At 40.8% G+C, this 15862-nt stretch overlaps 1 protein-coding gene and 1 non-coding gene across 2 annotated transcripts; both read right to left on the minus strand.

Annotated features, from left to right (window-relative positions):
- Positions 1-345: 345 nt before the first annotated feature.
- On the minus strand, positions 346-417 carry trnah-gug. The gene has a single exon. It is a non-coding gene; the product is annotated as a tRNA-His (tRNA).
- A 7364-nt stretch (positions 418-7781) lies between these two features.
- On the minus strand, positions 7782-15804 carry malt3 (MALT paracaspase 3). The gene is made up of 15 exons (XM_047034150.1): positions 15686-15804; positions 15128-15217; positions 14917-15041; positions 14664-14802; positions 14256-14431; positions 14049-14145; positions 13628-13666; positions 13270-13473; positions 12443-12620; positions 12264-12338; positions 12025-12152; positions 10807-10956; positions 10403-10557; positions 8541-8657; positions 7782-8367 (listed from the first exon to the last, which is right to left on the minus strand). Exons 2-15 carry the CDS (start codon positions 15135-15137, stop codon positions 8038-8040), a joined length of 1923 nt encoding a protein of 640 aa, XP_046890106.1. The 5' UTR covers positions 15138-15217; positions 15686-15804; the 3' UTR covers positions 7782-8037.
- Positions 15805-15862: the final 58 nt, after the last annotated feature.

A 15862-nucleotide genomic window follows, 5' to 3' on the forward strand; every position in this document is an offset into this window, starting at 1 on the left:
CCTTCGACCAGACTGACGTCAATAAGAACCTATATGAAATTGTCACTCTGGTAAATGCAATGGATTCAGTTCATGGTGCAAGAACATTTTATTAACGGGTAAGCCTTATAGAGGTAATGTTGTCTTTGCCCTTAGAAAATTATTACAATTTCAAAATCGCCCAACATACTTTTGAAGGTCTCATGCTCCCCCTGGTGTTGTGATCCAATCTTTGGTAAAACTATGAATTTCTACGGAGCTTATTTTATATCTGCTGACTATTCTCTTTCTCTTTTTTAGGGGAGAAAATAAATAATATGTACGGGTAAAAAAAGACAACCCTTGTGCCGTGACATTGTTTCGCAATGCCGTGACCCGGATTCGAACCGGGGTTGCTGCGGCCACAACGCAGAGTACTAACCACTATACGATCACGGCGAGCTACCAGGGCTGGTGATGGCAAAGTAGAAATTGCCTTTATAAACTCTTTATACCTTCAGTGCTCTCAAGTCTTGGGCTTTTGCAGTGAGATTCAGGCTGGGCATTTTAATTTCTCACGCTCTCACGCAACCCCTTGTATTTCTGTCGCTGAGAAGTAAGGGATTACTTGGCCACAACCCGCTATGTACAATTAATGGAAGAGGCGCAGGCATACGGGGGAAATGTATTGAGGTGAATGCCACCTACCACACAATCAGAAACATCACCACCAGCCATCCTGTGAATACATAGGCTACACGCTGGCAACTTAATGGGAAGTACGGCCTTTACTCTGACTTTGGACACCTTTATAAGCCTTTTTGTTGTTATATTTCAAGGAAGTTGTTTTCCCTTTAAAGAATAGAAGCCTTGTTAACTTAAGTGTAATTTTGTTTTTAAGTTGAAACTTGTTTTATCAGTCACAGATTAAGGACAGATAGTTTTCTTTGGTTCCTTATTAACTGTCCCAGGCTTGTCCCAATAGGGGTTATGCGCAACATTCTTCCGGGTTCTACAAAACAGATGTAACTACTTCCGGCCGGCCGCTTTTGAGGTAAACACAGCGTAGTAAAGGCCACCTACTATAGCCGGTGTTTAAAGGAGCTACCCTCAATTACAATTTCCCATGTACACAGGATTGCCAAACGGACTTCCAGAGCCCCGAGTACCCTGGGGAGTGGCCTTTTTTTTCCCTTGCAGACGATTAAAACAGTCAAACGAAGACTGTACCTGTAGAAGTCCAAGTGGACTCAAAGAATGCAGTGTTTAGCAAACAACTGCAACAACTACCAGTGTGACAGTATTTATTTACAGGTCAATTTTGTCGTTGCATAATCTTATACACCTGCTAACTTTAACGTTTTATTTTGCCTAGTAGTAGCCCAGCTAACAAAATTACGTCCCCAGGACGTCCCCGAATGTTATCAGGACGTCGCAAGGGAACGTCCCCATGACATTTTTTTGTAGGGTCCCCTGAAAGTCCCGGGGACGTCGCAGACAAACGTCCCCGGGACGTCCATGTAACATCCTCATAACATTTAGGGGACGTTCAGGGGACGTTTGTCTGCGACGTCATGGGGACGTTCCCTTGCGACGTCCTGATAACTTTCGCATACCAAATGCAGAATCAATTTCTCAACCTTAATTTATAGTCACATTTATGCATTAAATGGATATTTGTTGTATACAAAGTATAAAATGCATATTAGCCTATAGTGCAAAACTAAACTGAATGTGTTCACTTAAACTCAACAAGGTAATTTGACATCTTTATTTTTTTTTTATCAACTTTAAGTATAACAGGCTGCTGCTAAGTATTGTGTATTGTAACTTATTATGTGTATGCTTGTAGAAGAAAAAACACGATTTAAACAAACACTTTATTCAAATACATTTTAAAAGCCTGAATTCATTTTCTTATATTTTAATTGTGTCAACCCCTCCTCATTCCCTCCCTACTCCTCCTCCTCGTCCTCCACCAGTTCGTCCGGAATCAACACCTGCAACATGAATTAGCTACAGTTAGATAGCAGATCAAATGCAAAGAACATTAAGTGGAAGTGAATTTTATCAATATGCTCCTGGAGTTGTTTTTAGGACCGTAACAAGTGAAACGGAAAGCTTCCCTGACCTTCAGTATCCGGATATTTACAACCATCTAGCTAGTGCTAATCAACTTTCCTTCATCTAGGCCTACTCATCGTGAACATTTGTCCGACGTAGCATATCATTATGCTACTTTTCTTGCAAAACGTCTTGGTTTATTGTAGCTCTAGTCTAACTGTCCAAAAGTAGCTTGCTACTCTATAGTAGGCCTACAGTAGAGCTAGTGTTGTAGCCTTCACCTGTCCAAAAGTAGCTTCAGCTGTTTTGTATTTTCTGTATCCTTAAAGAGACGACACCACTAGTGTGTAGGCATCCGATTTAAAGCTAGCTAGTTACTAGTAGTGCTATCGAGAACATTGTTAGGCTAACTACTGTACAAATTAAGATGATACTATACGTCCGACGTCTCAATTTAGCCGACGAAAAATAGTGCCAACTCAAATTGGCTAGAAATTAATATACATTAATTTTCGATATGGCTATCTCACGTTGGATAAACATACAAATACATAGATAGTCGCCTACTGTAGAGCTAAAGTTTGTATTAAAACATATTTACCTCAAATTCTGTCCTTCGGGTGGCCCACGTTCACAGGAGTGCGCTAAATTACTCTAAACTAGCCAACTAGCCTACACAAAAAAACACTATTAAAAACACAAAAACAAAGAACTAAACTATCAACACTAAAACTTAAGTTGAAGATATATTTACTCAAATTGATTATCAAACGGTATTATAGCTATAAATGAAGGATGCGGGATCAAAAAGTTTTGTTGTCTCTCAACGACTTCTTCACTCAACAACAGGGTTCACGTCACGAGCGGTGACGTACGCGAGGAACATTTTTAGAGACACAGCTGGTGCTTGGATAGGCTGGATCCAGCTTAGTTGTTTTGTTTCAGTACATCACCAAATTATTTATGACTAATGTATTAGGCCTACTTCGCTCAAATGCAAGTTATTGGTACCACCCATAAACAATTGATTTAATACTGTACAGTTTCCAGAGTGACAGTAGGCTATAGTTCGAGCAATTTCACATCACAGAATGACACACAAACAAAAATATCAGTTCGGAATTTAAATGGTTACGTTATGACCAACGATTGACGTTCTGGAACCCCCCGAAAGTTTTGAACATAATATCGTATCATAACCAACCAGGGACGTTGCTGGAACGTCCCGAATGTCCCCCGAAAGTTTTTAACATAATGTCATATCATAACCAACCAGGGGTGCATTTCCCGATAACGATGGATCGTAGCTGTTACGAGGGTTCTCTACGATGAAAATAACGATCCATCGTTATTCCTTACGTGCGTTTCCCGAACATGCTCGTAAGGAGAACCATCGTACGTATCTCTTAAATTGCACTTAACAAGACGCTGTCCATTGTAGCCTACTGAAATGTGATTCTTCTGACGCAACTTTAAGACCTTAAAATTAAAACGTTAACCAAAATATTTGACGAATTACGGTACACAAATATATAGCAGCAGCTATTCTGTGGAAGGTAAAATACTACATATGTACAGGCCTTTACAAAATGTACTTTTACACTTGTAATTTAATATGTTCATGCTTACTGTATTTGTCACGCAGAAAAAAATATTTATAACATATTAATATGCCGCAGCACCCAACAAAAAATTCCTCTGGCCGCGCCACTCTCACTATGGAACCGGCGCGTCTCCAAGCCCCCACTCTTCGCCCCTCGGCTTGAAGCAACGGCCCCGGTGGATGTAGGTGGTATTGCATGTACGGTTAGGTTTCCGACTCTTCCGGTCGTTTTTATTCTATTAATTCCATTCAACATTTACAAAACTATCCCCCCAATCATTTTTGTTTGATTCTCGAACCTGGCTCATACTACTAGCTTTTTCATAGAATCATTTTTCCCGATTTTTGCTAAGTTTGAAACCAATCCGAAATGGGTAAACTAGCAACCCATTTATTTGCTTAGTCAATGAAAGTTGCCTGCAAATGTGCTGGCGGATACTAACAGGGCACGAGCACAAAAGTTCACATTGGCCGATAGCCGATTTACATGAGCTCTCGGAGCTAGGGAATAAAAGAGCCACTGTTTAAAGCTAGACAGGAAGACACGGAAGTGGAAAGATGGCTGCGTCCAGTCTCGCGCTCTCGCTTGCCTCACTGCGCCACTGAGCACTTTTCATAGAAATGAATGGGGACGCCATCTTGGAAGACAAAAGTAGCTTCAGAGCCTGTTTAAGGAGAGTCTTTAAGGAGAGGGAGTCAGGTGGCTGAGCGGTAGGGAATCGGGCTAGTAATCTGAAGGTCGCCAGTTTGATTCCCGGCTGAGTCAAATGACGTTGTGTCCTTGGGCAAGGCTTGGGCAAACCTACTTGCCTCGGGGGGCATGTCCCTGTACTTACTGTAAGTCACTCTGGATAAGAGCATCTGCTAAATGACTAAATGTAAATGTTCGTAGGACTAGGCTACCAACACCAACATCCCCCCGAAATAACTACAACACACTGAACAAACGTTCTGAGGCCAGCGTTCTGCTCGTTTTGTTTGTAGCAGAGACTAAAGCTCCGCATTAAAGGGGCAATTGACTGCAAAACCGATTTTACCTTGTCATTGTTGAAAAACGACAGTTCGGAGGGTAAACTGAACATACCGTGAATATCAAAGTCCATTGACACCTCTTTCCTATTCAAATCTCAAAAAGAAAAAATTTGGCTGTAAAACGCTAGCTTTTCAACAAAGCCACCGGTCCTACGTAGGACCGGTGATCGCCCTCTTATTGGCTCTGGTCTGTATCTTTGTCACGCCCCAGAATTTACATCCAGACCAGCCCGAGGTAGCGTCTAATGACTCTAGCTAGACTAGCTGTAGTCGGCATTAGAAGGGAAGCTCCGAAAAAAAGCCAGAAAAAACGAACTGCAGTCTGGCTTATTGCTAACGCCTGTCTAGATAATCTATTTGAAAGAACTGGAGAAAGGCAGGTTCTAGATACAGGATACATTAGCATTGCTATTAACTGTTACTAGTAACACTTAGACTGTAGGCATGTAAACAAGTTTAGTTTGCTAGTTAATGCAAGAGCATAGGTAGAATGTGTGATAATTTAGCCTAGTTTATTGGCAATGAGGCTAACGTCATGTTCCTGACTGTGTTTCATTCAAATAAATAACCTGTGTAATGAAAATCTACAATTCACGATGCATGTTTGTCCAGATCTTTGTCATGTTATTTTACAGCAAGATATCTAGAGCTACCCTAGCTAACAAACTTAAGCCGAGTAGAATCAGGATATGGTTTGGTTGCTAAGCTGTAGCCTAACGTTCTACCCACCTAAATCAATCCAGTTTGCTTCAACAACAGAAGTGGAAACAAGTAATGTTATCATTTCAAATGATATACAGTGAAACAGTTGAAAACAGTGTTGTGTAGACACAATAGATTTATTTGCGCATTTTTATTTCAAGTCTCCAACTTCGGTGTTGCTGTTGGCCGTGTTGCGTTTTTGCTCCCAGCTTCACTCGTTGATAACCAACCAATCAGCGCGCAGCTTATCTAAATATTAATGAGCATACCATAAAAGGAAAAAAGCTAGTGTTTTTTCCCGGGAACATTTCAGAGGATCTGTCAGAGGGCATAGAACAGCACACGGGCCATTTTCAACCCAACCAATGTTACATACCCTATTCGGAGACCTTAAGGAACAGTGTGAAATACCCAAAAAACCCAGTCAATTGCCCCTTTAAAGGCTACAACTCAATACTTTTTTGCTACTTTGTTATAACTTTCTGCGGCCATTGTTTCTGGAAATGAACGACGGTAAAACCTTTTTTAGACCTGACTAAATTAAATGCAAGACCTGGGGTGAAAATCTGGCCTTGTTTAAGACGTTTTAAGGCCTTAAATTAAAAGTTCAGAACAGAATTGTAGACTTTTTAAGACCCCGAGTGGAACGTCTGTTCCATCTAGAATAGGCCTAAGTGAAAGTGAATACTGAATACTATACAGTACTAATAGCATTGATTTTCGTAAGGTTCACATGATGTATCTTCTTCTTGTTCGGACCCCATTCTGCCAGTTTTCTAACTCCACTGCAATGCCTTAGCTCACAAGCTCGCGACTGGTTGTCGTAAAGTATGACGTGTAAAGCTAGTTGCAAGCGTGCACGAGAGCTTGCAAGAAGCTCTGAGCTTGGAAGCTCAGAGCTTGGAAGAAGACGAGACACTGTTCTGCGCAAGACCGGACGAGCAGGAACTGGAAAGATGGCGCGGTCCGTTTCGCACTCTAATTGCCTCACTGAGCACTTTTCATAGAAATGAATGGGGACACTATCTTGAAAGAGCAGCCTTGCTGTGTCTACTGTATATAAGTCTATGCACCAGACACACGCTGTTTGGTGACTGCCTTCCGGACACCCTACTCCGCCATTTATCCAACCCTGCCTCATTTTGCATTCTTGACTGCGGCGAAGACCCTCGGATGTTCAGAAACTACACCTGTGGGTTTTCATAAAAAGCGGCCCCCTCATGTTGACTACATGTAATAATAGTCGACATATTACAATTATTGTGTTTAGCCAAGCCCCCTACCCCCAGATCCTCAGTGAGTTAGCTAGGCTATTAAATTTCCTTTTTGGCATTCGGCTCCTCTTTCCCAATAATATTTTTTCAATTGAACACAGGATACATAGGCGCCGACACCCGTGGGTACTCGAGCTCCAGAGCACCCAAGGAAAATACTGAGCACGTGTGCCAGACTGCCAGTAGGCTACATTTATATGTTCATACAGGCGTGCGCCCGTGAACTTCCCTGAAGGCTCTGTTTAAGTGGGTACTCTGTTGAAGTTTAAAACTATTGGATCTGCCCAGAGCCACTCTGGATCTGGCATAACCAATCGCTAGCGTTCTTCTTAGCCACCTCCTTTACTACTAACGGAGCTAGCTGGAACATCAAACGAACCCCGTGGGGATCAAAGATGGTTCTTGCTCTGGCTTTAACTTCGGCAGCGTTGCCACAACGGACCGAATGGCTTCGCTCGCATCTTTATCCTCCGCCATTACGGAACTACAACTCAAACTAGCGCACAAAATCAACGTTATCGTTCTCAGCCACTCCCTCTGTTCACTGATTGGACCGGTAAAAAGTTTACCGGAGACATCTGACCAATATACCTCAAGCCCAGACGCAGTACAGAAGCAAAATGACAATTGAGCGGAAGTATGTAGGAGGGCAGAGCCAGGCTACCCATGAGCACCCACGGAGGAAAACATAAATCGGCGCCTATGACCACTAGTAGTATAGTTTCTAGATCACTTTTTCAAACGTTTCATTATAGCTATCTAGCTAGACTAGTTAAAGTATAGCCAAGTCCCAAAACGATCATCAACAAGGGTAGTTAGGCTACACATTTTCTAATTATTGGATCATAGCCTACGGTGGCGGTTTTAGCTTGTATGGTTCCCAGGGCAAAAAAACAGCCCCAGCCTGTCCAACAGTCCCACACGGTGACATTATTGACGTGACGTGCAAATGAGCGATAGAAAACTGTTTGCCCAAATTTCCCAATTCAGATTTTATTTTTGGTGCGGGCGCCCAGTGCCGCCCCCGTCAAGATGCCGCCGTGGGCGGCTGCCCATGTCGCCTATGCCTAAATCCGCCAGATTCACGAATAACACAATATAAAAAGACTAGTGGGTGGGTCATAAATATTTTACAGATAGTCATGTAAAACATAGACACAATCTTTTCATATTTTAATAGGTTTTATTAAAAACAATCAAAGGTTGTTTGCCTATTTTGTCTGTATACTTAACTATATCCCTTCTTTTTAAAAATTAGAATAAATAATGGTTCATTGAGTGTCATGCTTGGGCACACACACATACTTTCATACACATCATACACACATGCACAAACGCACACACAACACATACCGTAAAATGTCTTGATTACGCTTGTGTCGTATGTTCAAGATAGAGGAAATGTCAAAAGGTAAAGTCTTGTAGCTCATTCTCATCATTCTCCTCTGGTTCATTGCTTCTTGCAGCAGGAACGCTGACAGCACACTCTGCCTTCCTGGTAAAGGGCCTAGCACGTTCTAGCACCTGACAGGGGGGCTGCATACTACATGAAATATGGCCAACGTTTTGAGCAGGGACACCTTCTTGATTTTTTGCCATCCCTGCATGCTTTTTCTTGTAAAGCTTGCAGGATGCCACCAAAGGTCTTCCAGTGTCCAGTTCTTTGGTTTCTTTCTGTCGTAGCTTGTTGTCTTTATGAGTATGGTGTAGTTCCACATTTATCATCAGGGATTCCTAAGGAGATAGATCAGTAGATATGGCATTCACTGTGACTTACACAAAATAATATAGTAAAATATATTTTAGATCTTGGGATGTGTCATATTACTTACATACACAGTAGTGTACTGAAGATTTTAGTGGCAAATTACATACTGGAATACAAGGTTTGTGGAATGTATTCATACCTGGAGCTTTTGAAGACCACAAAGTCTAAGACTACAGTCGGAATTCTCAGAGTTGTTAAGCAGCATAGAGTCCATCTCATCTGATCTGTTGGGACCTGAAAATATGTCTTCCATTGCCTAAAGGTTTTGGGGAAAGGGTATATAGTGTGTAAATAATATAATAATAATAATAATAATAAGACTTTATTTTTATAGCACATTTCATACAAGAATTGCAGCTCAAGGTGCTTTACATAAAATCAATAAAAACAATAATACAACTAATAAAAGTAATAAACCCTTCTGAACACAGGCCTCAGTCTTTGCGGTATCTCGAGCCACAGTCTTTGTTGTTTCCTAATGTAAATAAAAATTGAACTTAGCAAAGACACAGGCCGCAGTCTTTGCGGGAATCAAAAACACATGAGATGCAGTCTTTGCGGTATCTCGAGCCACAGTCTTTGTGGTTTCCCAATATAAATCAAATGAGTGGTGGGCCGTTATCGGCGTTAACGTGCTGCGTTAACGTCAGACTCTTATGGGGCGATAAAAAAAATATCGCCGTTAATCTATTCTCAAAGTTGGGTTGGGAGCTGGGTGTATACTACGCAAGCTATGATGACTTTCACCTTGATATTTTAGCGCGGATGTATACCTAGCCGAATTGCACTGCAGGGGGCGAGAACGAGTCTTCGAACCTGTGTGTATGCCTTGTGTATTAAATTATCACATCAAACGTGACATGCTAACATGGATGCAACTATTAAGCAAATCAATAAAAGCAGTAAAACAAGTCAAAACACAAGCCACAATCTTATCAGGAATCCAAATAATCAATAAAAACAATAATATAACTAATACAAGTAGTAAAGCCCTTCTGAGATATGCTTTGGTAAAAAGATTTTAAGCTGTCTTTTGAAAATGTTTAGCGTGTTTCTTAAGGCCCATTCTTAAGGCCTATATTATTCAAACATATTTTCAAATATTATACCTTTCTATATTATTCAAACATATTTTCAAATACTATACCTTTCTATATCATTCGAACATATTTTCAAATATTGTACCTTCTATATAATTGTCTTATCAAACATCATCACATGTGCCAGTTTTCCTTGTTTCTTGCCTCTTGTACACCATTCAAATATGTTGTTGCGATCTAGTGACATCGTTAGGTGGCGCTGTCAGGGTCCTAAAACTGCGGTCCTGAAACTGCAACTCTCCGGGTCTCTGGGGTCTCCGGATCTGCAGGTTCATACTATTGGATTTTCTCACGATTTCAAAGCCTAATTTAACATTCCTGTCTTTTTTTATTCGAATTTGAATGGGTAGTTAACAACACATTCTTCTGTGGTGTGATGAACTTAAAACTAATTTTCAGTTCTGCTTTACAGCATCTTAAAGATCCTCACCAAGAACACTAACATTCAGCCACTAGGTGTCAGTATGTACAAGGAAATTATTGGTTTGAAGATAAGAAGTTAATTTCAGTTTTCCTACTGTCATCGGATGACAATCATCTTCACAATATGACTCAGCATATCTTTTGAAAGAGTATGGTAAAAAGACATGCATTGAGATTTATTTCTGAATAAAACTCGGAATTACAATGTGGTGAAATCAAGTCTGTGCAATAAAGTCTAACAAAGATGTCCATGTATTTGGCATACCTAGAAAAGTCATAAAGCATGCAATCTTTATGTATCTACACAGCTAGACCGTATCAACCTAAGGGCTGTAAAAGCAACAGGAAAGAGCGTAGACCCTAGGGAAGTCTTTTTATCCTGAAAACATCACACTTGACGTCATCTGTGTCCATATTGCCTTTTAGACACAGTTGTGTGACAGAATCTAAAGTAGTTAAGATTTATGACGTTACTTACTGGTGTGCTTCTGAGGTTAACAGTGCAGTCCACGGCTACGGCACCGGTGGTCTTCACCTTGGCAAAGACCACCATGACATTTGAAAACAAAGCAGAGAAGCTGATCTCTATCTCAGCTCCACAAGGAAACACCAGCAGCCTTTGACATGGTAGCTCTGAGAGGGATGACATTACACAGCAAGACAATGACCTAACGCAGCATTGGTTTTATGCCTGAGAAAATCTCTGAGAGCAAGGCTAGATAAAGGAAAGACAGATTAAATTGAAAACACAAACCTATTGGTCATAGATTTTTTTATTTATTATTTGATGAAAAATGATTTGACTTGTTAGGAATTGTCTTCTGATCTGTCTTAAAGGCCAGAATAAATTAATGTAGAGGTGGGCTGTTTCTTAGAGCTCACCGTTGGCCTGTCTCCAGCAGATGTTTCTCAGGTGTAGCTCTCCTGTATGGCCTGTGGTCCTGATACGGTCTGTGAGGGAACGAGGCTCCCTCAGCATGTGCTTGATCTCTACAGCCTGCTTTCCCATCACAAGAGGGTCTCTACCCAGATCTGGGGAGGAGAGAGGAAGAGAAAAAGAACAGTTTCCCATTTTGGTACAATTTAAGAGGAACTGAAAATCACACATTTCATTTGGCAGATCATTTCTGAGTAAAATCAAAAGCCCACAAAATGTGAAACATCTAGGTAGAATTCATATCAACCTGTGAAGACAGACAGGCCACTGTCCTAAAGGCCTTGGATACTGGCTTACTCTGAGTATTTTATAGGATTTGAATTCAGTAGTATTTTAGGTAAGCTGTCACCTTGTTTCCATTAGGGATGAGAAGACAGCCAACTCAACTCATCATGCAGACCCTTTTCCATTTATAAATAGGTCCGAGGCAACATGAAAAAAGACACTTTCTCCCTGGAAATGCTGGAACTGCTCTTGGCATGGTTGTATGGTGACGTTTAAAGATAGGTATGGTTCATTTAGCAATATATCTCTCTCTCACTTCTTCATCTGTCTGTCTATCACACACACTGGCAGTGTTCTAAAACGCAGCCAACAGCCTGGTTTACTAGTGACTGTGAGCAGAGGATGATAGCAGTGGAAGGGGGCATAGGCACACAGCTGAACAGCTGTGTTCAACTCTACAGCTCTCGGGTTTCCTGTTGCTCTCCAGCCAGCAGCGTGAATTTCCAGAGAATGAGGTCACATGCTAATGTGGCACTGTCCCACAAAGTAATGTTACCAGAGAAACCCATCAAACAACTAAACAAGCACCCAACAGCGGGACAGCATGACACCCACCAACTACCAACTACTTCAGAGGGACAGTGTAAACATCCAGGCTATCAGCCGGTGACAGAGTGAATGTCAACATATGTTCCCTACAACCATAAGAACGAACAACACATTCCATAGTCATTCTGTTTACTAACACATACAACACCAACATTCATTTTCTTAAGGCTTTTAAATGACTGGCTTGTAATTAGCCTTGGAAAGAGTTGAATTTAACTTTTTCTGTCGCTCTCTTTGATAAGGGTTACAGTACTAACTAGGCAGTACAGCACTAAGTAAGCTCCCTAAAGGGAAGAACTAAGACCACAGCCTTTTCGGCAAACACTGACCCTCAGACACCTGCTCTAGGACATGGGTGACTTTCTCTGGCTTCAGGATGTGTTTGTTGAGGTACTTGGTAAAGATCCCAGTACTCTTCCCTCCATCCTGGACCTCATAAGCCTCAGCGTCTTCACACCTGTAAAGATGTTAGTTCCTCCATCAGGTCTCAGTCAAACAGTATTGCATGGCTACTTCAGTCAGATTCTTAAATAGATTGGCCATCGTTTGGTGTGAGATGAATACGTACGTGCCATATCCATACACTGTGTTTCCCATGGGAATCAAAGGCCTGATTTCAGACACCTTACAATCCTGGTTGTACCTAGTTTAAAAAGGCAATATACAAGATTAATATCATCCTCCTTTTTTGAAATGCGTATGCGGCTGTCTCGCACAACAAATATGCTGAAACGTCAGAAGCCATACCATTTTCTGCAGGTGTCCAGAAGTACCACATTCAGAGCTGTTCGTCTTTCCTGCATGTTATGCATGACCCTCTGCACACAGACACAGTTATCCTGTTGGTAGGGTTGTGGAGCATCAATTGGCACCAGGTAGTTCCTTCCTGAGCACTCATACCCATGGCCAGCATAGTAGAAGAGCGCTGGGGTGGGACATGTAGTATGAAAAGATTGTGTTTATTCCTGGTTCCTGTAACGCTTACATGTCTCTTAAACATAAAAAATGAATGCAGATAACCAACAACAATATCCTCAACACAGGAATAGACAGTGGAAAAGGTGAACAGGAGTACTTGAGATACTATTACTAAAGAGACAAATAAGAGCCAACAGACAGTCAAGTCAAAGTAAAAGTTACCAAGCCTTGTAATATAATGTGTACTTAGTGCTCAGTTACCCTAATGACATTTCAGAACTTGTTAGCAGGCTCAAAAATAAAAAGTAGATAGGCTGACACCTTGGAAGGTTGCTAAAAAGTCTTTACAGGCCCTGAATAAATCTTCCATCTCAAAGTCCTACGTGTCTTTGTAAATAGCTATACATAGCAAGGCACGCAGTTCACAACATTGAAGTGCACACTTCTGCTTTCCACCTCTTATCTTCCCCCTCAACCACACATTTAAACCCCACCACATACAATACATTATTTGGCCAGGAGCATAGTTTTCTGACACTTGACACTAGTAAAAGAAGTGTGTACTACACAGAGAGTAAATAGATAAACATTTAGCTAGAATGTAAGAGAAACCTGGAGATTCCACAGAACTGCAATCCCCTCCTCTAGATGCTTACCGTACACCCCCCTGTCCAGAAGCTGCAGGAACTTCTTGATGGCAGCCAGCATCTCCTTCCTGGTGAGGTCCAGTAGGGAAACGACTCGGAAGTCCAATTGCTGCAAGAGATTGGCCAGCTCATGGACATCCATGGTGGGGGCCATCAAGCCGGGGTGATGGAAGTAATTCAGGTTGCCAATCAACAGAGCCACTTTGTCAGTTGCTGGAGGAAACAAAAAACTGGTTGTAAGGATACATCTTTACATGAACCTAATTATAGTATCATGAAACCACAAATAAAAGGGAAATATCAAATAAATGCACTGCTTCAATTGTGATCTAAAAATAGCTGAACCTGAATTTTATTCCACCCATACCTGTAAGTGTTGTAGCAGGAAGTTGTTCAGGTGGCCCTACTGCACGATAGGAAATCAACAGACAAAAGCTAAATATAAATCAATATGATCCTATTTCAATATTTAACAAACACAATGTGAGGATGTCTATGTTAGGTACCATTTAGGCCCATTCACACATTCTAACTACTATTAATGTAGAATGCTGTTGGGCTGTATCTATGTCAAAAAGTAAAAGGGGAACCATATACAAGGGTTAGTTTCACTTCGTCGTGTTTTCATTGTATGTCTACAGAGGCATGCTGCTTATAGAATCAAACAACTTCCTTGTAAGACAATCTTGGAAATGGGAAAGTACCTTGAATACTGCTAAATGGAAAGACCCATTTGATGACTTTGCAGAAAGTAGTCACATTTTTTGAGCAATATTGTGTCAATTTACCTATTGTCACATCTACTGCTTCGGTCCATTTCTCCTCTTCAATATTAGAGACAGAGCACAGGTAGGATCCTGCATGGTCTGCTGTTGCATTCTCTATCTAAAAGAGTCACAATTAAAACTTACTTGGTACTTGGTTGTCAGATGATGAAATTGACACTTCAGCACAGGAGTAAATAAGCAGTAGCTTGTGTCAACCACCTGACCTACCTGTAGTGTGTCAGTGGTCTTGTCGTGCAGAGGATGTCCATTTCTGTACCACTGGTACTGTGGCATGGGTATACCAAATGCAGAGCAAAGCAGCGTCAGTCTCTCCCCCTGAAGTATTGTCTTGGGTTTTGGGTGAACAGCAATATGGGGCTCTCCTTTCCATGCTTTTGGAAGACCTAGGATTATAAAAGGAAAAAAAAAAAAACATTTGTAATCCTGCTAAATGTAAAATAGACATTTTAAATGTGCACTACAAGTCTGTCCATTTGTATAATCTATGTACATTTTTGTGAACTGTATCTATCTCTATCTTTCTATTTAGGTAAAGTAAGCACATATGCCTGACTGGAAATGTTTTTATAAAATGATGCAGATACTTTTAACAGCATGTTTTGATGATAAATGTACCTGGTTCATCAATGTCCAAAACTTTAACTTTGACCCAATCACTGAACACGCAGTTGCAGTCATGGTCGTTCACACGACACACGTATAATTGAGTTTTCACAGCTTTGATTGTCAGATCTGCTTCAGTCCCACCAAGTACCTTCAGAACCGTTACAATGTCATTGGTTGTTCTCTGAATGTGTTTGCAAAATATACAGCCAGACTAAATGAGACAAATGAAACAACCTGGAAATGAAAATTAACCACTACATACCTCTTCCACATCTGATTTGAACCACTGGTACTTAAGGATTCCTTTTCCTTCTGCCCGAACACGGAGAGTCACCTTGTAGTTTACTGGTACACAGACAGCTACAGGATGCTGCACAATGACAATGTCTGAAAGTGGACGACATTCGTTCCATTGGCCAACATGATAGCATTGATCATAAATAACAAGCATATTTGCTTCAGTAGTTACACACCTCTGATCATGATTTTCAGCACTCCAGTGAACAGTTGCTACTAGTCGTTAGTCTGAATCAATGTCTTCAGTCATTATTGAATTGCCTTTGCTGTAGAGAAAAAACATGATTGGGATTGTTTGGTTCTGTTGACAAATGCCAAATGTCATGCATATAAATCAATTCAGTTTTGTCAAAAATGCTGGCAACAGGTCAAACAGAAAGCTTCTTAAGTCACTTCCTATTTTGCATTCACGTGACATCATAGCATATATGTCACCACAGTAATCAAGACCCTAATATCTCAAACAAAGGTATAACCTGTCTAAAACATAAAGTTATAGTATACAAATATCTCAACTTTATTCGACTGTACATAGAATGAAAGACGTTATATTTATATACATTATTAAACATACATTATTAAAAACAATAGCTGCCCTCCCCATCACAGAAATCGTAAAGTATGTATTATACTGAACGCCTCAATGTCCTACATAACATTAGACCTAAATAATGAGGGAAACTCAAACCTGCAACATAGAGGTCTTAGTTGAGTGAATATGTGTTTCTACATACCTGACCTACGACACATTGTGTCTGACACACTGAAAGAACAGCCAGAATTTCTAGACTTTTCGATGGTCTCAAATTTCATCTGAAGCTATTTCCCCAATGAGAAGAATGAACAAAACTTTATGCTTAAAAGAAAAAAAAGCATGACGTGATCTTTTCCCGGAAGAATGGGTAGGCCTA

This window comes from Hypomesus transpacificus, chromosome 14 (assembly GCF_021917145.1).
Source record: "Hypomesus transpacificus isolate Combined female chromosome 14, fHypTra1, whole genome shotgun sequence".
Taxonomy (NCBI): domain Eukaryota; kingdom Metazoa; phylum Chordata; class Actinopteri; order Osmeriformes; family Osmeridae; genus Hypomesus; species Hypomesus transpacificus.